Raw genomic sequence first — 26024 nt, 5'->3', positions numbered from 1 at the left:
TCCTTTGTAGCTATTTTCTAGGTTGATAATCTTGTCATTTACTTGGAATCTTGCAGCTCTCGTCACCCCATAGTGTCTGAAGACATGCTCAGAATGATCTCATGGCAAATGATAGTTTTCCTGTCTGCTGCTTCAACATCTAGGCGTCTGCTAATGGGCATTGTTTTGGTCTTGGTCTGTGCATGCATTCTATCCCTGTCTACTTTTCCATGGCCATATTTCTCAAGCCCCTTATTACTGAATAGTCCTGAATCTCATTTCAGAAAAGATGTTTTCAGCCATGTAGCATTAGTCAAGTTTTGTAGGCATGCCAAGATTCTATACAAGAAATTTAGTTATTCGTTCTACAAAACACTTATTGAGAGCCTGCTGTACTCCAACTATTTACTATATACTAGATTCTGTTGTAGATGTTTGAGTTATAACAGTAAATAAGAAGGAAAACAGTTCTTGCCCTCATGGAGCATGAGTTCTAGTGGAAGGAAACAGACAACAAACAGTGAACATGATAAGGAAAACAAGTCGCCTGTTAGAAGGTTATAGTATTATAGAAAAGAAATGAGGGAAATGGGAAATGAGGAAGCTTTGGAAATATGTGAAGTGTGTCATTTTATTTTTGCTGTGCTTTGTGGCTTGTGGGATTTTAGTTCCCAACCAGGGCTCAAACCTGTGCCCCTGCAGTAAAAGTGCCGAGTCCTAACTACTGGACCCCCAGGGAATTCCCTGATCTGACTTTTTAAAAGAGGATGCTGCGTTAAGAGTAGACTGAGCGGGGAGACCAGTTAGGAGGCTATTGTAATCATTATGTCAGAATATGATATTCCAGATACATTCCAAATATTCCAGATATATTTTGGAGATAACATCAACTGAAGGCAAAAATAAGTAAACTTTGGTCTGAGAACTGAAAGGATGGTGTTATCAATATCAGATAACTGAGATGGAGAAGACTAAGGGTAGATTAAAATGAGGAAGGGGAACACACATGGGAAGAAAACAACTTACAAAAGAGTAGGTATAGAAAGCTCGCATTTTTGTAAAGCAAAAAGTGTGATCTGAAAACATAGCTCTGCTAACCTTAGAAATATTTTTCAGTGACTTAACTCTGGTAAGTTTCCCTTTGCCCATCAATAAATGGTTATGCCAAAATCTAGATGTTATAGGTCTAAAATGGAAATAATCTCTTAATGGGTGTAATTTTTAAAATATTTTGTCATTGAGGTATTGCATACAGTATATTAAGTAAAATATATTCAGTGAACAGCTAGATGAATTTTTATAGATGAATACACTTGCGTAAGATCAACATTTCCTATCATATGACATCGCTTATGCAGAATCTAAAAAAAAATGATACAAATGAATTTAATTACAAAATAGAAATAAACAGAAAATGAATTTATGGTAACCCAGGGTGGGGCAGGGGGAAGGGTGGGTAGGGATAGATTGGGATTGACATGTATATACACTACTGTTTTTAAAATAGACAACCAATAAGAATCTACTGTATAGCACAGGGAACTCCGCTCAGTTTTCAAGAGTATGGGAAAATGGGAAAAGAATTTGAAAAAGAATATGTACGGGTATATGTATAATTGAAAAACTTTGCTGTACACCTGAAACTGACACAGCATTGGTAGTCATATATGTATATAAACATTTCCAAGACCCTGGAGGCTCCTTCATCCTCTTTCCCAATCAGTAGTACCTCTACCAAGGTAGCATGCATGCATGCTCAATTCTGTCACCATAGATTAGTTTTGGATCAGCATACCTTTTATAACTGGCATACCTCTAACAAAAGGCAGGTGCAAAACTGCAAACAGAATCACACCCGGCTTCTGTCTACCTTGGAGGGATTCTGGAGAATAAGTGGTGTGTGTGCAGAGGACATTAAACTCAACAGAAAGATATTACGTATAGGAAAAGTATTGTACCTTTGTTTTCTAAAATCATATGTACAAAAGCCAAAATAGACACATTTCTGCCCATGATTTGCATCATAATTTGGATGTCTTCATTTAGAAACACTTTGTATAACCTAAATACCAGTATTTTCTTTTTCATTACTTTTTATTAATGTTAACAGTCACTTCATTTATGGAAAAATTCAGTTTTCAAATTTGGTAGAAAATAGTATTTGTGGGTTTGTATTTTATTTGAAGTTCCAGATTACAGGGAAAAGAATCAGCAGATACTGGCCTTATGCTATAAGAATGCTTGAAATGTTTTACAGGTGATGATGAGCAGTCTACACAGATGGCTGCAAGTTGGGAAGATGAGAAAGTGACAGAAGCATCTTCAAACAGTTTTGTTGCTATTAAAATCGATACCAAAAGGTTTGCTTATGTTTTGCTTATGTTTACTCTTGCAATTTAAAACAAAATTTTTAACCATTGTCTCTGGTTGTGATTTATGATTTATACTCTTGAACTATAAGAATGTTGATTTTTGTCTAAGGTGTTCTGAGGGCTTATATTCTGATTGCCATTTTTCAAATTTCTTCTTATATCATTGAAAAACTGATAAATTCTTGGTCTGCCAAGCAGCTATGTGACATACACCAGTAATGCAAAGGAACTGTGATCCTCAGATTCTAAAAACTTGGAAGTAATCATAAACAATATATTAAATATCTCTAAAAGGTTATAACCACTCTTTTGGATCCTGTTTTTGAAAATGGAGTCATTTAATTCAGTAAAAATAAGAGCATTTATAGGCGCATCATAGTTCCTGATAACCACAAGTCTGTTTTATTTGTGAATATATCCCTCTTCCCCCATTAAAATTTGTGTGTGTGTGATGGAAAATTTCAAGCATACACAGCAGTGTTTGAGTAGTGTAATGAACCCTGCCCCCCCACCTTGTCAACTACTTTGACAGCTGTCACCTCTTGGTTAGTCTTGTTTCATCTTTTCCCCCACCCATTTGAACCCATCCCATATAATTTTGAAATAAATCTCAGTCATCATATCATTTCATCTATCAATATTTTGCTATGTCTCTAGAAGATAAGAATTCTTAATTTTTTAACATAATACTTCAAAAATTAATTTAATTTCTTAATATCAAATACCTACCAAGTGTTTACATTTTCAGTAGTTTCATCAGTCAGGTTTTGTTATTTATTACAGTTTGTTTGGTTCAGGATCCATAAAGATCTACACATTGTGATGCGTTGGTCTCTGTCAGGCTCTTTACTCTGGAGGCTTCACCTCTGGATCTCCCTCTCTGTCTTTTTCTTTGCAGTCTATTTTTTTGAGAATCCAGGTGATTGTTACATAGTTTCCTGCAGTGTAGGCTTTGTTCATTGTAGTCCTGTCAGTGTCATTTAGTTTATTACTCTGTCCTCCATTTTCTGTAAATTGACATTTGGATTCAGGTTTCTTTCCCCCACTTAAGACGACTTCTTAGATGGTGGTATGTCTTCCATTCTTCTGCGACAGGGTGCATAATGCTCTGTTGTTTGTCTTTATGATGTTAGCCACAGCCATCAGTGATAAATGCCTGGAAAAATTTTAAAGTGGGCTTTCTGTTCTTTTGGTATGAATAGTATCAAAATGAAAATTACTATCAACATTAAAATAGAAATTTACCTGTAATTTTGTAAACTTTTTATTAAAAATTTTTTCTTCATTAATAAAACATGAAGCAAATCATAGTACAGTCTGCTTCACAGTAGTTACTGAACATTTATTTATTGAGCTATAATTGTGTTTTTTTTTCTTTTTTCTTTTAAAGAGTCTATCATATCATTGATATTGTCCATTCTCTTCCAGAAGCACCTTTTAGAGTCAGTAATGGCAGGAGAAATGTAGGAGTTTGTTGGGAATGTGGAAGAAATGAGAATTTCAGAATTGTTGTGATTTATATACAGACTGATATATCTGGCATTTTTAAAAACAAATTTCTATTAGCAGATGCAGGAGTACTTGTGTATAGTGTTGGTTGACGGTTGTTTCATTATGGACAGCTGGATGGGATCTAGTATGTTTTTTAAATTATGAAAAGTAAATTTATTATATAATAATAAAGCTAACATTCTAGGAACATGTTAGTATATTCTTATTTATGGAGGTATCTTGCATTGAAAATAGATTGTTAGAAAATGTATCAAAAGTTTACAGTGGTTATAGCTGAGAAAGTAGGATTCTTGATAATATTTTTCTTTATAGTTTTCTTTTACATTTTCAGATGTTTTTATTATAATTATGTCTCAGATTCGGAAAAAGACAAAGCAAATTTCTGGTTCTTTGAAGCATTGATTTGGTTCTTGGAATTACTCATCTACATTTATCAATGTCTTTTATTACTGTTATAAAGTCTCTCTCTCCCATCCCTGTCCCTAACCACTCTTTGGAAGAAACCAAATCAAGAGAATACCATTGTTTTCCTCTCCCTTTTTTTTACAAAAATGATAGTAGTTTGACATACTTTTTTTTCTTTTCCCTCTTTATAATTGCATGATTCATCAATTTTTAACTGGTGGATATTTAGGTTGTTTTGAGTCCTTTCGTATTACAGAGTATTGCATTATCACTTGCACAAGTAATTCATAGGTATTAATATCTTCTTATTACAAGCTACAATATTGTATTCAGAAACACATGCTGCTGAGGAAGCAACATGGCAGATACTAAGGTGATTTTTAGGTGCCACATCTGACCACTAGTTTGTGGTTTGCAAGAGCAAGTATCTCTCTAATTTGAAAATTATAAAACAAACCCAAAATGGTCTGTGAGATAAGGAATACATTTTTCTCCTTTCAGTTGATAGCTATGAAAGGAACTTGTAGTTTCAGAAAAATACTTGTAATTGGTACAGTACATTTTTATAAAAACAACTCAGTATTTGGGAAATACTTACATTCATCTAGTGATTTGTTGTTTGATTTTGTTTTGCAGTGAAGCCTGCCTACAATTTTCACAGATCTGTATCCTTTACATGAAGAATCAGTTGTATATATATGAATATTGCTTGAGGATTTACCTTTCTTTTGGTTGATGCATGACAATTAGAAATCATTTGTTTTTATTTAAGAACTGATGAATTCTTGTTTATGGAAACTTTATATTGCTGATTGTCCTTTCAGACAGTGCACTGTATCAAATGGGGTCATGGGGAGTTTGTTGTTGTTTTTTGCCTGTGAGGTGCAGCATATGGGATCCTGCAACCAGGGATCCCAGGGATGGAATCCATGCCCTCTGGAGTGGGAGTACAGAGTCTTAACCACTGGATTGCCAAGGAAGGCCCCTTGGGGAGCTTTTTAAAATTGCGATTACGATAGCTGGAAAGCAATATGATGCAGTTGGAATGTTATTTAATAGAAGTAGCTGGCAAGAGATAAGATAGATGTAAAAGTCATGATAGAAGGGAATGTAATGAGTGTTTTCCACTTACATATATGCGATAGAAATAAATCAATTCATGTATCACATAGTGATAAACTAGTTGAAATTATTTTGTAAACAGGTTAGCTTATTGTGAAATTCACAAAGATTATTTTGTTTCTTTTAATCAGTAGTGTTTAATAAAATTATTCCCTTGTTTCTCATGAGTTGTTAGACTTGATAACACTGTGCAGATCCTGTAGTGTGTGTTCCCTCCAGTTTTTTTATTGGAGACAGTGGAATTCCTTTGGAAGTAATAGCAGGAAGTATTTCTGCAGATGAACTTGTTACCAGAATCCACAAAGTCCGGCAGGTGAGAAGGAACAGAATTGGTTCTTTGTATAAACATTGGAAAATGATCTGTCAAGAACTTGACATTGGAATATTTTTGGAGTCACTCTAAATATTCAGGAACTAGCCATGCTATTAAACTTAAAAGGTAGTTAATACTGTCTTTCTGGACTGATTTTCAAAACCACTTTATGAAGTTAGAGGTGCCTATACATGAGTGACTTCTTATTCTCCCTTCCCTTTTCCTCTGTCACCCAACCACACAATGTAGTCACTATTACTTTATTGCAAGAGAGTATTGCTCTCACATTAAGGTCCTTAATAGTATATTACTTGACTTGTTTTATAGATCTTACTCAATTTCTCACTTCCATCCACTTTGGGCATATGGCTAATACAGCTTGTAACCTTTTTCCTTGAATTCTCATTTTAAGAAAAATCAACAGTGTGCTTTAAAAATCTTTTAATGCTCTTGTCACCTTGCTGTTGAATTCCATAGTGTGATTATGTCATGTTTAGGACTATACATTTTAGATTGATTTACTTGGGAGGTTCAGTACTTCTCACTTCTGTGGAGTATAGATTGACTTCCTCATTTTTGGTCTCATATACCATGGTAAATTTAGATTCTTACCTGTAATTAAAATCAGTGTTTTTTTTCCTCCTTAGATGCATTCATTAAAAGGTGAAGCATCATTGGCAAATGGTAGCCAATCAGAAGGTTCAGTCTCTACTCCATCTGCCTCATTTGAACATAACAACACTTCTGAAAACTGTCAGTCCAGAAATGTAGAGCTCTGTGAGACGCCATCCACTTCTGATACAAAATCAGATTCTGCAACAGGTAATTTTTAGTGTACCCTTTTGGGTACACTAAACACTTTACTTCATTTTGAAGACTGTGGATTAATGTTTTTAAAAATGAAAATACTGTATTTTTCCCCTTCACATTCACTTAATTTAAGGAAATGGCAACCCACTCCAGTATTCTTGCCTGGAGAATCCCATGGACAGAGGAGCCTGGTAGGCTGCAGTCCATGGGGTTGCAAAGAGTCAGATACAACTGAGTGATTTCACTTGTATGGGGAGGGAGGTGGGAGGAGGGTTCAGGATGGGGAACACATGTATACCTGTGGTGGATTCATTTTGATATTTGGCAAAACTAATAAAATTATGTAAAGTTTAAAAATAAAATAAAATTAAAAAAAAAAACATGAAAAAAAGTTAATTGTAAAATAGAGCTTGTAGCAATAAGAGTTGTGACTGCAGAGGGGTTGATAGAAAAGGCAGAGAGAAATTCTATACAATATTTTAAAGATCATGTACAATCACTTGTTTTGTATAATATAGCTTTGTATCAGGCAATGTAGGGTTAGATACAAAGCGAGAATATTATTTTTTTTATTCTATTTATTTTTGGCTGTACTGGGTCTTCATTGCTGCTCACAGGCTTTCTCTAGTTGTGGTGAGCCGGGGCTGCTCTTTAGTTTTAGCACACAGGCTGCTTATTGCAGTGGCTTCTCTTACTGCAGAGTATGGGCTCTAGGGCATGTGGACTTCAGCAGTTGCAGCTTATGGGCTCTAGAGCGCAGGTGCACAGTTCCTAGTTGCTCCAAGGCATGTGGAATCTTCCCGGAGCAGGGATCCAACCTGTGTCTCCTGCATTGGCATGTGGGTTCTTAACCGCTGGACCACCAGGCAAGTCCAAGAAGTACTTTTAGATTAGTATCTTAAAAGGTGATCCTGCTCTAGCTCCTGTATAGATAATCGTCAGGCCTGTATTTGAATATATTTAATGAGAGGAAGCTCATTACCTTGCTAGGAATCTTGTTCTGTTGTTGAACCCCTTAGGCTTTAGCAAAATTCTTCCCCATATTCGATGTTCTATAATTTCCCATTAACTTTAGTACTACTTAAAGAGTTACACATAACACTCTGGATTCTGTTATATTCCCACAAAGAGCATTCTTGTGTTTGGTTTAATAGGTAAATAACTTGCTTAGGCTCAGACTGTTATACTCTCTTATCTGAGGTGAGTAGCAACTCTAATCTTAGTTCTTTGTAGTTTTTTTGTTTGTTTGTTTAGCTTCATTATGGAAAATTTTAAACATACAGAAGTAGAGAAGATAGTATAAGAAATCTCATGAACCCATTGCCTATCTTCCATCTATTTTTAACTCATGGCCAATATTGTTTCATCTGTGCTTCCTTTCCGTATCTCCTTGCCACTTATTATTAGGATACACTTAGGCATTATATCATTTCATCTTTAAAAATGTTGATATTGGGACTTCCCTGAAGGTCCAGTGATTAGGACCTCTCCCATGTTCTCACTGCCAAGGGCCCAGGGAACTGAAATCCCATAAGCTGAGCAGCGTCACAAAAAAAAAAATACCTTAAAAAACATTTTAGAAAATGTAAATAGAATGTGATTATCTCTTATGAATCCTGGAAAGTTTAACATTGATTCTTTTTTATCATTAATTAGGCAATATTTATATTTACACTAAATTTTCCAGCTTTGAGTTGGAGTCCAATATATCATTATTAGTCAGTGATTTTCATAGATTCCCACTGTCATCAGTGGTTTTTTTCTATAGTTTCCCACAGTCTGGATTTGGTACATCCCTATGATAATTTGTAAAAATTCCTCTAAATTGGAAGTAATACTACAGGCTGGTTTTAGTTGTTGAAGTCAGGTTTATTCTTTTTTGTCACGACTACTTTATGGGTGTTGCTGTGCATTTTTATCAGGAGATAAGTTATGCATGATAATCCAGTTGTCTTTAAACCTAAAGACAGAACTTCCTCTAGTAATTTTACTGTGTTTGGATTTTTATCAGTTGTTTTAGCTGATTGCCATCCATTTTTCTTTGTTTATGAGTCATAGATCCACCTCACTAATTGTTATACACAACACTTTTTTTCAGCTTGTTCACAGGTTATTTTCAGAAGTTTTCTTAAATATTTTTTGCTAATATCTAATGACCTTGACATTCATTTTACTTACTAAAGAAAACATTAATTTCCTATAGAACACACACTAGCTGCTAGAGATTACCATTTCTTACTCAAGGGTTGCATTCATGATATGCTAGTAGATATTTAACAAAAGTTTTTTGTAGCGAGGGAGAAAAGCCCTCATTTGTAGTGTTTACTAATTTCCGAAGTGTAAATAATCCTTCTGTGGCTGATTTCAAGTTATGTAGGTGATGCACTGAATGTCAGGGTAGGAGTACATGCATACATACCATTGATTCTATTTAGTAATTCTAATATTTCTATTACTGCTGTAATAACTGAATCACTTAGTGCCAGTCCTAGTACAACTTTCAGTCTTATGCTTCTGTAGCACGTATTTCTCCTAACAAGTCTATGCAGTTTTTTATAGGTTAAGGTAGTGAGATTGAATAACTTACTCAAGTGACAGAACAAGGTTTAACCCAGACTTTGTTGCTCTGCAGTCCATACTGTTTCAAAGATCAAACATATAAGGAATAATGAAGTTGATAGTGAGTGGTAAGGAAGGAAATAGCAGAGGTTTTGAAAGGGAGTACCAGACCATAGCTATCCTCTACTGCAGACCAGGACAAAATTCTGTCCTTCAAGAAATCCTTAAAAGAATATTAGTGTATGAAATATTCGGTATGAAAAGCTTCTCTAGGAATCATTGTGGTCTGAAGAAGCAGATCCCATGGGTCATCATAACGTTAGTAATACCCAGTATCATACTTGGCCTCTAGAGCTTCGCGGCCCCCCCCCGCCTTTTTTTTTTTTTTGCCGTGAGGCTTGTGGGACCAGGAATCTAACCTGTTCCCCCTGCAGTGGGACTGCAGAGTCCTAATCACTGGATCACCAGGAAATTCCCTAGAACTCTTCAATACCATAACCACAGCCACATGTAGCATTTTTAATTAAAATTAAATACAGTTGAAAAAGTCTCTCACCTGCACTAGTTTATTACAAGTGCTCAGTAGCCACACGTGACTGACTAGTGGCTGCCCTAATGGATTCCAAAGATACTGGACCCTGCTGCTTTCGAGCAGAACCTGCCCCTGGCTAGGGCATGCTATTCTGCTTTTGTTATATTCCCTCCTGCCAGATTAATATTTCTGCGTGTTTTATTTTGGTGGCTTTCAGCTGAGTAACTGCCTTATTTCCTACTTATATACTGTTATTCCAGGTTCAAACTTGCAGAGTTAGTAATAGTTTATTTCTTATCACCTACTCCATCCCTAGGGGAAATATGTTTAAGAAAAAAGATTGTTAACAGATGTTGTAACCCAAAAGATATATGTCTTTTTAAAAATTGGCATTCTTCTTTTTTTTTTTTCTTTTATTATTTAAGGAGGAGAAAGTTCAGGCCAGACCACTGTGTCTCAAGAGCCTAGTGGATGTTCAAATCAGAGACCTACTGAAGACCTCACCGTCAGAGTGGAAAGGTTTGCTTTTATTTTTAGACACAGTGTTTTGTTATTAATAGACGGTGGTTTTCAGTTACTTCATTAATTAGAATTTGGGTTACTTCATTAATTTGAATTTAGGCTAAAATTACAAAAAATTTTAAAATTCTAGGTTGAAATTTTTTACTTCTTGACCAGCTTATTTGTATCCATAGAAAATATATTCTAGAAGTAAGAACTTGTGTATATCTCTGAAGTCATTGGTCAGCTTTAGGTCTGATAATTTTAACAGTCCCTCTTTCACTAGTATTTTGGTATATGTGTTTCCATCTGTCACTTCTGCTTTTATCTCTCTGTGTCACAGGATAAGTTCCAGATGGGCAGCCAATTTTATGACTATGCACTGAGTCTGGGTTCTGCATATGTGGCTGTCTATTAAGTATCACGTGCTGTTAGTCTGATAATCAAATTTCTGACTTTTTGTGGCTTCTAGTTTAGTACTTTCTAATATTACAGTAGTTATCAAATCATAATCTTATACTATGATTCTTAAAAGGTACTTGAGTTAATGGTGAATGGATAAGCAGGAATATTTTAAAATCTTGACTTAAAAATCACTTAGTGTTATATGGAAATTAAGAAAAACTACTTAGACTTGATATTTTCTTGTTGACGTAGATATTATGGGGAACCAAGATTCATAATGATTGCTGTCATTGAGTTTTTGGGTTAGTTCATGGACTGTTCAGTATAAATGAGCTTCATTTTAGCAAAACCTCCCTTGATTCTGATTGTTCTTTATGAGTGTGGCAGGGCCAGGATCTGGTGGTGCACGGCAGGATAGACCTCTCACAGTGGAGAGAAATGGTGTGTGTCTGGAAGAAGAGCAGTAGGGAACGAGAGTTTCAGAGGCTCTTCCTCCTCTGTTTCTCTCTACTTTACTAACACCACGTCCCTCACCATGCACCCTTACTTGTATCACCTTGGGATCCTAGAGTGAAGTGAGAACGAAAACTCAGGAAAGGATTTCGAGAATTGGAGGGAATATGAAGAAACACAATAAAGGTAGCCCTTTATTGTGAGGTGGGATCAAGTGCTATTTAATTGCTGTGGGAAAGAGGAGCTTCTGTTATTTAATAGTTTCCATCCTGTTTTGTTTTTTTTTTTAAAAACACCAAATGAGTTGTGGGATCTTAGTTTTCCCCTATTAGGGATTGAACTCAGACCCTTGGCAGTGAGAGCTAAGAGTACTAACTAGTCGACTCCCAGAGAATTCCCCCAAATAGTTTCCATTCTTACATAAAGGGATGTCTACTAGTGTCTGCCTGTATGGTTCTGCAAGTAGAATATAATAAGCCATTTTTAATTACAAAATAACAATATGTACACATACTGGTGTGTATGTGTTACATAGGGTAATGAACCCCAGAAGATATTTGAAGACATGCACAAAATGCTTATACTAGTATCTGTGAAACTGGAATTAGAGGTTTCTTTGTTTTGGCCCATTTTCTTCATTGAACATTATTACTTTTATAGTTAGCCTGGTCAGGACAGAGTGGTTTTAGAGTTGTTTGAGATTCCTTAACTGGAAAAAAAATTTCAAAGTGCTCTTAGAAGATACATACACCCAATTTTTAAAAAAGCTTTTAAAAAGGAATTCTAATATTTAAATTAGGTAAAATGTTGAAAAGATCTTAATAATGAAACAGTTTTCACTGGGAAGTAACTATTAGCTGCTTGACGTTTCAAAAATTTGAGCCATGATCACATAATTAAATCATATAAGCACTTCAAATTGTTGCTCATAACTGTATAGCTGTAGTGACTGTGTATTGATTATACCATGATTTATTTATCTATTCTACTGATGATGGACGTTTGAATTATTTTCAGTTTGAGTTGGTTATGAATAGGATTGCTGTGAACATTCTTTTATTACATGTCTTGGTGAATGTATCTTTCGGGTATGTTTTCAGGAGTGGGAATTTCTGGGTTGTAGATGCTGGCTGAACAGTTTCCCAAAGTGGTTATTCAAGTTTATAATTTCCCTTAGTAGTAAGATGTTTCATGGGTCCTTTTTTTTCCCTCTTAAAAGTGTTTCAGTTCATTTCTCTCGTAACTTTTTTTAGTGCACAGAATACTCTAGATTTATAGCAGAACCCCTTCATGTTGGGTCTTAAGTCCTTCTGACATCCTTTTTATGAAGAAGAAACCTGTGGACATTTGCTGAATTTTTCCTCTGGTGTTGCTGCGTTCTAGCGCACCATTCATTTTTCTCACCATCTGCACCTAAGCCTCATCATCTCTTTGGGGTTCTAAACCATCATCTTTGAACATCCCTTAGATTTCTGGCTGAGCTCTTCAGCTGAGTTTTAACAAATGCATGTGCCTGTGCAACCCAAACCCCTCTGAGAAAAAGTGCCATTAGTTTTTAAAAACTGAGATAAAATTCACATACCATAAAATGCAAAATGTATGCAGATTGGGTGGGTTTTTATATATTCACAAGGTTGTGGAACCATTACCACTGTCTGCTTTCAGAATCATTAGTTTTTACTTGATGAATTTCTCACAGTTCAAAATCAATTTTGGTGTTACTGGTCTTTATAAATGTTAGCCTTCAGCTTTTTGCTTTTATCAATTCTGTGCTATATTCCTCTTCTATGTAAGAGGTAAAGCATTTTTAAGTCATTGATTTATATATATATATATTTTAAGACATTTTAAAATCAATATCTGATTCTCTGGTGGGCCACTGGATTGGACTCTGTGCTTTTTCTGCCAAGGCCTCAGGTTTGATCCCTAATTGGGGAACTAAGACCCCAAAAGCCACATGGTGTAGCCAAAAAAAAAAAAAAAACACAGTATCCGATAAATCAGGTGAGGAAAGGGAACTCTAGTGGTATGTAGGAGGTAAGGCCCTTAGAGCTGGAGGGAGGCTTCTTATGGCTCCCCCTGATTCTGGTGGATTTTTTTCAGGGCCAGGGGCTAGGTAGAGAAGTTGTTGCTTAGCCTTTAGGAGCTTTTTTTGTTTGCCTCCACATTTCCCCAGTTTTTAGCTAAAGAAATCTTCTAAATGTAATTTATTTCAATATAATGTATCTCAGTTAATGCATTTTTTTAAACTTTCTTAATGTATTTTTAAAACTTTTAAAATACAGACTAACCAAAAAACTTGAAGAAAGAAGAGAAGAGAAAAGGAAAGAGGAAGAACAGGTAAATTGATATGCCTAGTATTTTTTCCTCTTGCTTTCCATGAGGGAATGTTTGATTTCTTATTTAGCTTGGCACATGGGATGACTCCCTGGTCCTGTAGTTCAACGTTGCAGCACAGTAAGGGGCATTACCAGTCTTCTGTCGTAAAGTCACAGTGTACACTTTGTTGTGATATTTGGAAATGGCTAGGAATAAATTAGACCATCTTTTCTCCCTTTGCAGTGAATCTTTTACACTGAGAATAAAGGGACTTGAATTAAAATTGATTTGATGCAGATCAAAGTTTTAGTTCCTTTTTGTGAAAAAGAAATGGGTAGACATTTTGCTGAATATTTCCTCTGGTGGTGTTGTATTCTAGTTCACCATTCATTTTTATTACACTGTGCACCTAAACTTCATCATCTCTTTGGGGTTCTAATATATGAAGGTTATATCTTCAGGCCAAATAAATGACTACTTTGTTGTCCTTGGAGGGACAACCTGTAATTCTGTTGGTTTTGTTTTTTTTTTTTTCCAAATTACATTGACCACATGATAATCTTTACAAAACCACTGGCAAAGACTTATAAATTGATAGGATTTGACCACTGACCCACGCTATTAATACATTCTACTAGACTCTTACATTTTGTGAAGTTGTTCTGTTCCTTTAGCTGTAGCCTACACCCTGTATACAAAATGGTATTCACAGAGGATTATTAACTTTTGTTTCTGGTTCATAAAACTTAGTTTTTCTTTAATTCAGAGAGAGATTAAGAAGGAAATTGAGAGGAGGAAAACTGGAAAAGAAATGTTGGATTATAAAAGAAAGCAAGAAGAAGAATTAACAAAAAGAATGTTAGAGGAAAGAAACAGAGAAAAGGCAGAAGATAGGGCAGCTCGAGAGCGTATAAAACAGCAGATTGCTCTGGTGAGTGTTGTTTATTTTTAATGCTTGACTCTAGAACGTTGGTGAAATTGTTTTCCCAGGCACAGTGGTTTTGGTTTGCTACCAGACAGGGTACACAGAAATAGTGGATTTTAGTGACTCAGAGAGTACTAATTCTCAGTTTTCTTTTACTAGAAATTGTCTAATTAAAATACAGTTAAGATTAAAACTGAGATAATCTTTTGAAGTAATTTTTCTCCATGTTATGTTATGAATTTTATCAGTAGTCAAAGATAGTTTTCAAGATTCCCAGGGAAGAAGCCAAGAATTTGCTCCCTCACAGTCTCCTCTAGTGCTAAGCATTCTTTTTTAGGACATTCAAAGGATTTAGGCACATGAAGCTTAGGATGGTTTTGCATCAGTTGGTTTTAGAATTAAGCGTTTGTAATACATATGAAAACCTCCTTTCTTAATATTGTTTGTTCATGTATTCATTCAGTAAATATTATCTACTGACCTTGTTCCAGGCTTGAGAGATAGTGACCAAAATCAAGTCCTTGTTTGTTTAACAATAACTGTGGTTCCTGACAGTTGATAAAACTAAAAAATGCCAGATCCAGCGTGATGAAGTTCATGTATGGTCTTAAGGAATTCATGCATATCTGTGTTCCATATGTTGGAAATGTGTAACTAGATCTTTCTGGCAGTGAAAGATAATTAATATCTAACAACTGTTTTCAAGGACCGTGCGGAGAGAGCTGCTCGGTTTGCAAAGACAAAGGAGGAAGTAGAAGCTGCTAAAGCTGCCGCCCTGCTGGCCAAACAGGCAGAGATGGAAATCAAGAGAGAGACTTCCACAAAAGAAAGAAGGTACTTTATTTCTTGCTCAAGTGTATGGATGTATGTGGCGGCTAAGGAGAAAAGCAGTTGTGGGCTTCTCTTTAAAACTGATTTATTCTGTGGCTTAATAAATAGTTCCAGAAGAATATACTGATAAGTTGGCACCTGCCAATGGTATTTGTCATTGAATGTGAATGTACAAACTTACAGTACTAAATACATGATGTTTTAAAGAAAGCCGAAATCTCTTTCAAAAGACAGAAAGCACGTTCATCAAAATGGTTACAGTGATGATCTCACAGAGGATATAAAGTGGTTGGATGGAATCACCAACTCAGTGGACATGAGTCTGAGCAAACTCTGGGAAACAGTGAAGGACAGGGAAGCCTGGTGTGCTGCAATCGATGGGGTTGCAAAGAGTCGGACATGACTTAGAGATTGAACAACAGTGACATGTGTACGGAATTCTTCAGTTGTCAGAATATCAAGTCAAATAGGATTAAGCAGAAGAGGGCATGCCCTGGCTCTGCACCTGGGAGTTACCGTGATAGATTTGGTTAGGCATCGCTAGATCCAGGAACCTAAAGGGTATCATCAGACTTTTTCTGTCTCTTTTTAGTCTCCTGGTTTCTGTTTTAGCTTTATTCTCAGAGAAACTCTTCAGATATTGTCAGGAGAGCCTAGGGCCTCCTGGCACCTTCTTGATCTTGAGCTTCTGATCCTAGAGAGGAAAGAAGTGAATTCTCATTCACTGAGAATTCTGATTGGTCCTGCTTGGGTCACATGGGCCATCTTAGTACCAATCACTTTGTCACATGTATGGGCTAGCTGATTGGGATAGTAGACATGCCCACTCCTATGGTGAAGGAGATACGAGAAATATTACTGATAATCATACCAGAATGGGTGACATATTGGAGGGATAAGGCAGTTCCTCAAACAGAAGTATGTTGCAAAGACAGAAATTCAGATTTCTAGTACATACTGCTAGTAGGATTACTATTAATACTTATTTTCTTCTCTGTACTTTTCTGTATTTTCCATATCAGAAAATTAACAAGCATTACTTTTGTAATCAGAAAAATTACTCTAACAATGTTTGTTGATTCGTTTATTTTGGCTGTGATGGATCTTAATTGCTGCACATGGCCTTTCTCTAGTTGTGGTGAGCAGAGGCTACTCTTTGGTTGTGGTGAGCAGGCTTCTCATTGCAGTGGCTTCTCGTGGCAGAGCAGGGGCTCCAGAGCACAGGCTTCAGTAGTTGTAGCACATGGGCTTAAGTGCCCCAGGGCATGTGGGGGCTTCCTAGACCAGGACTCAAATGTCTCCTGCATTGGCAGGCAGATTCTTAACCACTAGACCACCAGGGAAGCCCAGAAAAATGGCTTTTTAAGAACTATTTTCTAAAACAAATCAAATACCTAAGAATATATTTAACAGAAGTGTAAAATTTATACACTGAGAACTAGAAAACATAATTGAAATAGTTAAAGAAGACCTAACTAAATACACGGAAAGATACTTTGTTTTCATAGATCAGAAGACTTCATATTGTTAAGGTGGCAATTTACCCCCAAGCTGATTTACAGATTCAGCACAGTCCCTATCAAAATCCCAGTTGGGTTTTTTTTGCCAAAATTTTTGCGGGAATCGGATTCTAAAATTTATATGGAAATGCAAGGCACCCAGAACAGTCTGGAAAAAGAACAAAGTTCTCAGACTTCCTGATTTTAAATCTTAACTACAAAGGTACATCAACCAAGATGTCGTGGTGTTGGCATAAGAATGGACATACAGATTGATGTACAGGCATACCTGGTTTGTTGTGCTAATGCTTTATAGCAGTTTTTTACAAATCCAAAGTTGTGTGGCAAACCTGTGTTGTCAGTTGATCACATTTTGTGCAATAAAGTATTTTTATTAAGGTATGTACATGGTTTTTCTAGACACATGCTATTGTACACTTATTGGACTATAGTATAGTATAAATATAGCTTTTATGTGCACTGGGAAACCAAAAATTCCATGTGACTTCCTTTATTGTGATAACTTAATTGTAGTGATGTGGAATCAACATCTCTGAGGTATGCCTATAAGAGGACTTTGAGTCTCTAGAAATAAACCTATATCTTTATGATCAGTTGATTTTTGAAAAGGATACCAAGACCATTCAATGGGGGAGAGAATGGTCTCTTCAACAAATGCTTCTTGGGCAAGTGGATATCCAGGTGTAAAATAATAAACTTGAACCATTATCTCACACACCATATGGATCATCTACCTAAGTGTGAAAGTTAAAAAGGATAAACTCTTGTTGGGGGCAGGAAATAAGGACTCCTTGTGATCTTGGACTAGGCAGTCCTCTTAGACAGCAAAAGCACAAGTGCCAAAAGAAACCAACAGAGAAGGTGGACTTCACCGAGATTAAAAACGTTTGTGCCTCAAAAGATATCAAGAAAGGGAAAAGAAACCCACAAAATTGGAGGGACTTCCCTAGTGCTCCAGTGGTTACAACTCCATGCTTCCATTGGAGGGGTCATGGGTTCGATCCCTGGGCAGGGAACTGAGATCCCACATGCCACGTGGTGCAATTAAAAAAAAAAAAGAATTGGAGAAAATACTTAATTTTCTCCAATATTTAATTATATGGCTTAATATATTTAAGCCATATATTTGATAAGGGACTGGTAACTGGAATGTAAAAAGAAGACTTGAAGTCAACAACAAAAAGCAAACAACCCAATTTGAATATGGAGAAAGGATTTAAAGAGATGTTTTTCCAGGGAAGATATACAAATAGTCAATAAGCACATGAAAAGATGCTCCACATTATTAGTCACTAGGAAAATCAAATCAAAACCACACTTTCTAGGATGCGTCAATTTAAGGTGATCTCCAAGTCTTGGCAAGAATGTGGAGATTTTGGAAGCTTCCTGCATTACTAATGGGATTATAAAATGGTACAACCACTTTGGAAAAAACAACCTGGCAGTTTCTCAAAATGCTAAGCAATTCTCCTCTTAAGTATACATCCGAGAGAGTTGAAAACAGTCTGCACACAAAAACCTGTATGTGAGTATTCATAGCAGCATTCTTCATAATAGCCAAAATGTGCTAATAACTAAAATGTCCGTCAACTGAAGAATGGATATATATCCCATACAATGGAATATTATTCACCAAAAAAAAGAATGAAGTATTTTCACATGGTGCAACATGTATGAACCTGAAAACAAAATGCTGTATGACAAAACCCAGAAGCCACCCATCTTACGATTCCATTATATGGAATGCCAGAAACAGACATCCAGAAGGACAGAGCAGATGAGTGGGATGCCAGGGGCAGGGAGAGGAGGAATGGGACTAACTGCTGATGGGCTTTCGTTCTTTCTAAAGGATAAGGATATTCTGGAATCAATGATGGTTGCACAGCTCTGACTATATTAAGAACCACTGAATTGTATATTTTAAAAGGATGAATTTTATGTGAATTATATTTCAAAATAACTGTTGCTAAAAATAATGAGATTTTACTGTAAAAGTTTTTTTTCTAATTGGAGAAATATTTGACATAATCACTGAATAAGTTTAAGGAATACAGCATGATGGTTTGATTTACATATATTTTGAAGTGATTGATACAACATGTTCAGCTAACATCCATCTTCTCATATACACTTGGCCCTTGAATGATGCAAGAGTTGGGGTTGCATCCACGGTTGCGCCACCCTTGTCTAGTCAGAAATCCACGTATAACTTTACAGTTGGCCCGCCATATCTGTGGTTCTGCATCTGTGGATTGAATCAGCCATGGATAGTGCAGTTTATTGAAAAAAATTTCACCTACACACGGACCCGTGCATTTCAGACCCCTGTTGTACAAGGGCCACAGGGAGATACAATATAAAGAAGAAAAAGCCTTTCCTTGTGGTGAGAGCTCTTAGGATTTACTCTCAGCAGCTTTCCCTACACCACACAGCAGTGTTAGCTGAGTCACCCTATTGTACATTACATCCCCAGTACTTATTTGCCTTAAACTGGAAGTATGTACCTTTTGACCACCTTCCTCCAATTCCCCTCCCTCACTCTCCATAAATTCCTGTTTTCATTACACAGTTTTACTTCCATCTTCTCCTAGTTTTACAGTTTGAGAACTTGTAGAGGTAAAGATGCTGACTTTTAATTTTCATTTTCTTACAGCACTGTTGCGAGAATTCAGTTCCGTCTTCCAGATGGTTCTTCCTTTACAAATCAATTCCCTTCTGATGCTCCTCTAGAAGAAGCTAGACAGTTTGCTGCACAGGTAAATTTATGTCATGAATTGTAATGAAGGTCGATGAATGGGTTATTAAGTGTAAGAGGGAAAAATTTCCAGGCAGAATTGGAAGAGTATGAGTAAGTCATGACTTATCCCCAGGAGGGAGGCACAAGATGCCTCTGGGATGTTGTGGAGCTTCCGTCATGTATGAGTGCCATATGGGAACAGCATATCTGCTTGTTCTATGAAAAGAGGGATTTGCTGACACCGTATAATAGACTCTGGAAACTTTTCTCACTGCTCAGTACATTCAGCTGGAGGAATGAAAAGCAAGTGATTTTCCAGAAGTCTAAAGGAGCTGTCCTCAATAAAAGATGCAGTTTTTCTTGGTCCTCTGCAAATTTTCTGCAAGTTGCTTAGAATGCTGTGGGGCTGGCAATCTTCCCACCATCTGCTGATTGGTCAAACTAAAGATCAATAATCAATCTGTTTTTGGCAACAAGTATCTTCCTCAGGAATTTACTTCCAGAACTTAGCCTTGTTCAAAATCTGAACAAAATGGGTGTGAAATAAACATCTTAGAAAATAAGATATGAGTACTTTCCAATTACTTTTTATTCTGATAGATTATGTATTCAAAATGAGGCTTGTACCAGTATTTCATGTATCACTTCAAGATTGAAATTAGGTTTCAGACTTTTCTGCTAGATCTCTTCTGCATTTAGTCGGCTATGTCACTTAATAGGTCCCAGGAAAAGGATACCTAAAAAGCTTCTTCCACTGGTGAGCTTGGCTGGACAATAAACTTATTTTATTAACTGTTTTCACCAAGCTTAATAGTAGGATCCACTCCACATAGCCTTTTTCATTCCACTTTTGCCTTGGGGCCCCACTTGGGGCCTCCTCAAATGGCGTGCCCTGGCCTGAGTCTTTTGCTTCTGCCACAGGTAAGTGAGGCAATCACAGGAGTAAAGAGAGATCTCTGATTGCATCAGTCCTGTTAGAACTTCACCTCAGTACAGTGATCTAATTTAGTGACCTGATGTTGAGTGAGAACAGTCAGGGAGTGCGGGGGGTGGTGGTGTGTGTGTCTGTGTGTATATATATATGTGTGTATATGCATATATATGACCTAGAGTAAAATATTACAAAAAACAAAAGTTACATTCTCCCTTTGAAAGATTTTACAAGTATAGGTGACTTAACAGCGTGAAGGTGATTGTGTTGCTTGCCCACTGTAAATTCCTAGGACTGGATTATGTGTATAATATGGGTTGATTATGGACCATTTACTCTTTGAGTCAAGGAAGAGGCAAAAACTCATGCCATATATATATATATATATATATAAATAATACGAGGGAAATTCTGATCTGTTCCAGAATTTTTAATTTTAGTTTTTCATTTTAGAATTTTTTCATGTTTTTAATATGAAATACCTATAACCTAAATGGGTATTTGTGAGATACTAACATAAGTTTGACAAACAACAGTGGAAATTCTTAATTGCAAACTGTAGTCATAGTTAAGATATGTAATTGTTCATTTTTATTCATCTTATTTAGTCTTGCTATTAGAAAACATATTCTTGATATTTTGTGGTCATTTTGTTATGAAAGCTCTTAAGTACTATTTGTATTTGATAGCCTTCAGCTGTTTTTTAAAGCACAGAGTTTTTATGAATGTTTTGATTTTATATTTAAGTGAACTTTTAAATCAGTCATTTTGAATGTGTATGAGTTTGTAATATCTTAGTTTAAAAAGGCTCAACTGTAAGGTTTTAAAACTTATTTTTATATTACAGACTGTTGGCAACACTTACGGTAACTTTTCATTAGCAACAATGTTTCCCAGGAGGGAATTTACCAAAGAAGATTATAAAAAGAAGTTATTGGATTTGGAACTTGCCCCAAGTGCTTCAGTGGTACTGTTGCCAGTATGTATATGCATGTATATTTTTTCTATTCTTACAGGTCTGTCTGTTCTGCTGTTGATTTTTTCTTATAATTAGAGGAAGGGAAAGTGAAAAAATATACTGTGGATAATTAGAATCCAAAGTATCCAAAAATATTAGATTAATTTATTGTTCCATTATCCTGGGCTTTATATTTGTAACGTTAGTAAAAGACTAAACACACTAAACACATTTTCAACTTCTTCCCTCATCTGTCTAATCTGCTGGCTTGGTGTCATTGTATTTATGTATGATTGCAGTTTATCAATTAAAAAAAAATGTTTTAACATAAAAATCACATTAAGTTTTAAACATACTAATCCTAACAACATTTTAATCTCTGATATTAAAAAAAAAGAGGCCCAGAAAATTTAAATGTGCCACCTTAAGTGCCAGAGCTGGGATGAGAGCCTGGGTCTTCCATAGCTTGGTTAGCGTATGGTTGTGCCCCCAAGGGAGAAGGCAGTGTCACCCCACTCCAGTACTCTTGCCTGTAAAATCCCATGGACAGAGGAGCCTGGTAGGCTGCAGTCCATGGGGTTGCGAAGAGTTGGACACGACTGAGCAACTTCACTTTCACTTTTCATGCACTGGAGAAGGAAATGGCAATCCACTCCAGTGTTCTTGCCTGGAGAATCCCAGGGACGGGGGAGCCTGGTGGGCTGCCGTCTGGGGGGTCGCAGAGAGTCGGACACAACTGAAGCGACTTAGCAGCAGCAGTGCCCCCAAATCTGCCCCTTCTCTTTCCCTGCTTTCAATTACTTAGGGGCAACTGCACTTTGAAAGTATTACATGGAAAATTCTAAAAATAATTCATAAGTTTTAAATTTCGGACCGTTGTGATAGTGTGAGGAAATCATGTCCCATTTGGGACATGAATCATTCCTTTGTCCAGCATATCCACACTGTATATGCTACCTGCTCATTAGTCACCTTGCAGCCCTCTTGGCTATCCGATAAGACTGATGAAATACTGCAGTGCTTGTGTTCAGGTAACTCTGATTTTATATAATAATAGCCCCAAAGCTCAATACTGGTGATGCTGGCAATTTTGATAGTCCCTTGTTGTGCCTAATTTATAAATTAAATTTTATCACAGGTATGTATGTAAAGGAAAAAAAGTAGTATATATGGGGTTTGGTATGATCCATGGTTTCAGGCATCCACTGGGGGTCCTGGCAAGTATCCCCTGAGATAAGGGTGGATGACTATAGTTTACCCCAACTGAAAGCAGGGCCTCAAACCTAAAACAGTCCTCCAGTACTCAGGATTTTGTGGAGTCATTGATATTTGAAACCTTTCTCTTTTTTAAAATCATATAGACTTTTAAAATCAGAGTTGTTAACTTCATTACAAAAGTTTAGTTGTCTTCAAAGTAATTGTTTCATTTCATTGAGAACTACTTTCTGGTTTCTATGTTGTGATTACTCCTTAAAAGGAAAAGAATTCCAGGAGTTCCTTGAAGTTTATATACACTTGAAAAATAGCAAAAGATGGCAATTTTACTTTATTGCAGTAAAGTAAAATCCATAGGACTTTCCCAGATAAAAAGTTTATCTAGAACCTTGTGTGTGATGTGGTTGGGCTGATGTAGTCTATTTTGGTTTCTTTCTTCGTTTTTAGGCAGGAAGACCAACTACATCCATGGTACATTCTTCCAGTGGAGACTTTTGGACATTGTTGGGGACAGTGCTTTACCCATTCCTTGCCATCTGGAGACTGATAAGCAACTTCTTATTTAGTAATCCTCCTCCTGCACAGACCTCGGTGAGAGCAGCAAGTTTGGAAACCTCAAACCTTGCATCGTCTAGCAACTCAGAAAAAAGGTATTTGTGTTTTCCCCATTTGCAAAATATATTAGTAATGCCCAATGCCTTATTCAAACTGAAAAAAAAAAATTTATAGATACTTTGCCTTTTTTCTATGTAAAGGGGAAAACCCAGCATGTTCTGAAGCTTTATTGTATCACCTGGGAAACTCCTTACCTAAGTTTTCTCAGCCCTCTTTCTATAAAATTTATTCCATGCTAAGCAGCTTCACTGCTACTGATTTTATTATTTCACTTATTGGATTCTCTTATTCCATAATAAAAGATATACTTTTTTCAGGTCTAAATAGCAGTATCTTTCTTGTTAGCCATATCTTGTCTGACAAGATACTTCATTCCATTAATTTCTTACAGTCATCGCACATGATTACTTTTAGAGGGATCATTGTGCTCTAGATAATTTAACTGCCTTCTCTGGGTCATTTAGAGAAGACCAAAATGAGGAAAGTGTATATTCACTTGAAAATGGTGTCTCTTTCAGAGTTACTTTGGACTGGTTCCTTAACCAAGAGGCCTTACTTTTATTGCACATGGCCATGGTTAGAATGGTAATACTAGTAGACAGCACTAATGGTCTTAGCCCACACCTCTGTTAAAATTCTAAATTTTTGAAAGAGGTTAACAGGAAGTATTTTCTTAAAATTTAAGATTATACCCCCTTCTAATAATTAATAGCATAATTTATTACACTATATACCTATTGCTGTTCAATACTTTATTGGGCCATTACTAGCAAATCCTCACACCAATCTTTGATAATTAAAGAAAACCCTTGCCTTTGTCAGTTGTGAGTGGTAAGTTAATTCAGTCATGTCTGACTTTTTGCAACCCCATGGACCATAGCCCACCAGGCTCCTCTCTCCATGGGGTTCTCCAGGCAGGAATATTGGAGTGGGTTGCCATTTTCTCCTCCAGGGGATTTTCCCAACCCAGGGATTGAACTCAGGTGTCTCATGTCTCTTGCATTGGCAGGTGGGTTCTTTGCCCTAGCACCACCTGGGAAGCCCTGTCTGCTCTAAGGAGATCCCTGATTTTGTGTCCTGCTGACTGTCTAAATGAAGATTTGAGTGAATATTGTTGCTGGGCTGATACAGTCTTTATCTTGATGTCCTTCTTAACTATTATGCAAGAAGACCAGTTATATCCTTAGTACATTACTCAAGTGAGGAGGACACAGAGAAATTCTTCTCTTCTTACAGAGCAGCATTCAAACTAGGTCTTGTTAGGTCTGAATTTTAGAACTCCTACTGAGCATGAGTGGAAGCATTTCATCCTGAAAGAGCTTGCTGAATGGGTCTTAAAAACTTACTTCAAATAAGGGAAAAGGTCTTGCATTGGGGCAAAGAATGGGACAAATGTTTGAGTGGGGGAAGCTTTGTGTTCCATTATTGCTTTTTTTTTTCCCTCTCTAGTATTGGAGAATGTATTAGTTTAAATTTCACCTGTTTCCTTCCCATTTTTAGATGAAGAAGGTTTGTTCTTAATTGTCCATGTAGAAATAAATCACTCTTAAAGATTTTAAAAGAGTTAAGAATTGCTAACTGACCATTTCCATATATTAAGCTATGAATGGAGTTTGTGATAACCACTAGGGTGCCGTGTAAATTATAAATATTTTAGTAGATATATCAACTTGCATAAATAATAAAGGAGCAATTTAGTTGGCAGACAGTCCCACTGTTCTAAAACTTAGTAAGTCATCAAAAAATACATGGACATGGGAAGCATTTGACTGGTTTGGCTTAGAGAACAGGTGGAGTTAAAAAGCACCAAATTCAAGTCAGCGTTCGTAGATACAGTGATCTCCCATGGACTTTCCTTAAACTATAGTTGTCTTTGTACTAATGGCAGTTTAAAGGAGAAGACTTTGTGTTACTGCTGTTTTCATTTTTTATCATTTTCCTTTTTCTCCCTCTTCTGTTTTATCAGGGAACCAGTCAGAAAAAGAGTGCTGGAGAAACGGGGGGAAGACTTTAAAAAGGAAGGCAAGATATATAGATTGAGGACTCAAGACGATGGTGAAGATGAAAACAACACCTGGAATGGGAATTCCACTCAACAGATGTAGTGCGACAAGTACAATATGTGCAAAAATCATTGTTTCTCTTATGATTTAATTCAACTAAAATTCTGCTGGAGAAGTGGGACTGCTTTATGTGTTCCAGCTCATCTACAAAGTGTCTCTCTATTCCTGCTTAGTGGGTTCAAGTTGTTTAACTCAGACAAGAGGTCAGATAATTGGCTGCTGGGTCCTTGTATATGGTAACCAACTGCTAGAAGCCTAAAAAAAAATCAAAAAGTCTGTAACAGCCTCCCTTTATCAGCTTTCTTATTCAGTATTTCATACGCCCATTTTAGCCCTATGCTCTCAGATGATACATTTGTTCAGGGCTGTTTTGCTCTGAATCCCTAAGCCAACACAAGGTAACTGTTATGTCACTGAGTAATCTGACTCTGAGAGCATTTTAACTAGCCAGCCAGATGATAATTCTTGCTCATCAGCTGCAAGCAAAATCTTGTAGTTTTTAATCTTACTTAAACACTGAATAAAAAAAAACTTTTCCAAAAATCAGAATGATCTTATCTTTGCTCTAAGTTTTGTTATTCTAGCATCTCTGTATTGCACAGGGCTCTGTGGAGGTCATGTGTCTCTGAATCCCCCCACCCATCTGTACTGCCTGGAGCTTTCCCAAGAAAGGAGGGACCACTTTACCATAAATATCACTGCAGGAAGAAGTTTTCTGACACACACTGATGCTATGTTAGTGTCTCTCCTAAGCAGGGAGGCATCATTTTGTTTGCATAATGTAGTGGCCTTTGTTCTCATTAGATGCAAAACAACTGCCGGTCTACAGCTGGTTCTCACCTTTATACTGGAGTTTCGCCCTCAATGATAGTCACTCTTCAAAGAAATAAAGAACCTGTACTGTTGGGCATGAAGTAGGGAGTTAAGATTTGCCTCTTGCTCATTTG

At 36.5% G+C, this 26024-nt stretch overlaps 1 protein-coding gene across 1 annotated transcript in view; it reads left to right on the top strand.

Annotated features, from left to right (window-relative positions):
• UBXN4 (UBX domain protein 4) overlaps window positions 1-25626 on the top strand; it is a 30022-nt gene extending 4396 nt beyond the window's left edge. Inside the window, exons 2-13 of the mRNA XM_019973432.2 lie at window positions 2237-2339; window positions 4905-4933; window positions 5585-5703; window positions 6351-6525; window positions 10030-10123; window positions 13249-13303; window positions 14049-14213; window positions 14914-15041; window positions 19212-19314; window positions 21074-21205; window positions 22847-23049; window positions 24981-25626. Coding sequence (XP_019828991.1) covers window positions 2237-2339; window positions 4905-4933; window positions 5585-5703; window positions 6351-6525; window positions 10030-10123; window positions 13249-13303; window positions 14049-14213; window positions 14914-15041; window positions 19212-19314; window positions 21074-21205; window positions 22847-23049; window positions 24981-25119 — 1445 coding nt within the window. The 3' untranslated portion in view covers window positions 25120-25626. The remainder of the gene's footprint in view (window positions 1-2236; window positions 2340-4904; window positions 4934-5584; window positions 5704-6350; window positions 6526-10029; window positions 10124-13248; window positions 13304-14048; window positions 14214-14913; window positions 15042-19211; window positions 19315-21073; window positions 21206-22846; window positions 23050-24980) is intronic.
• Window positions 25627-26024: the final 398 nt, after the last annotated feature.

The sequence above is a fragment of the Bos indicus genome, chromosome 2 (genome assembly GCF_029378745.1).
Source record: "Bos indicus isolate NIAB-ARS_2022 breed Sahiwal x Tharparkar chromosome 2, NIAB-ARS_B.indTharparkar_mat_pri_1.0, whole genome shotgun sequence".
NCBI classification, from domain to species: domain Eukaryota; kingdom Metazoa; phylum Chordata; class Mammalia; order Artiodactyla; family Bovidae; genus Bos; species Bos indicus.
This window is presented reverse-complemented; position numbering and strand designations above follow the sequence as displayed.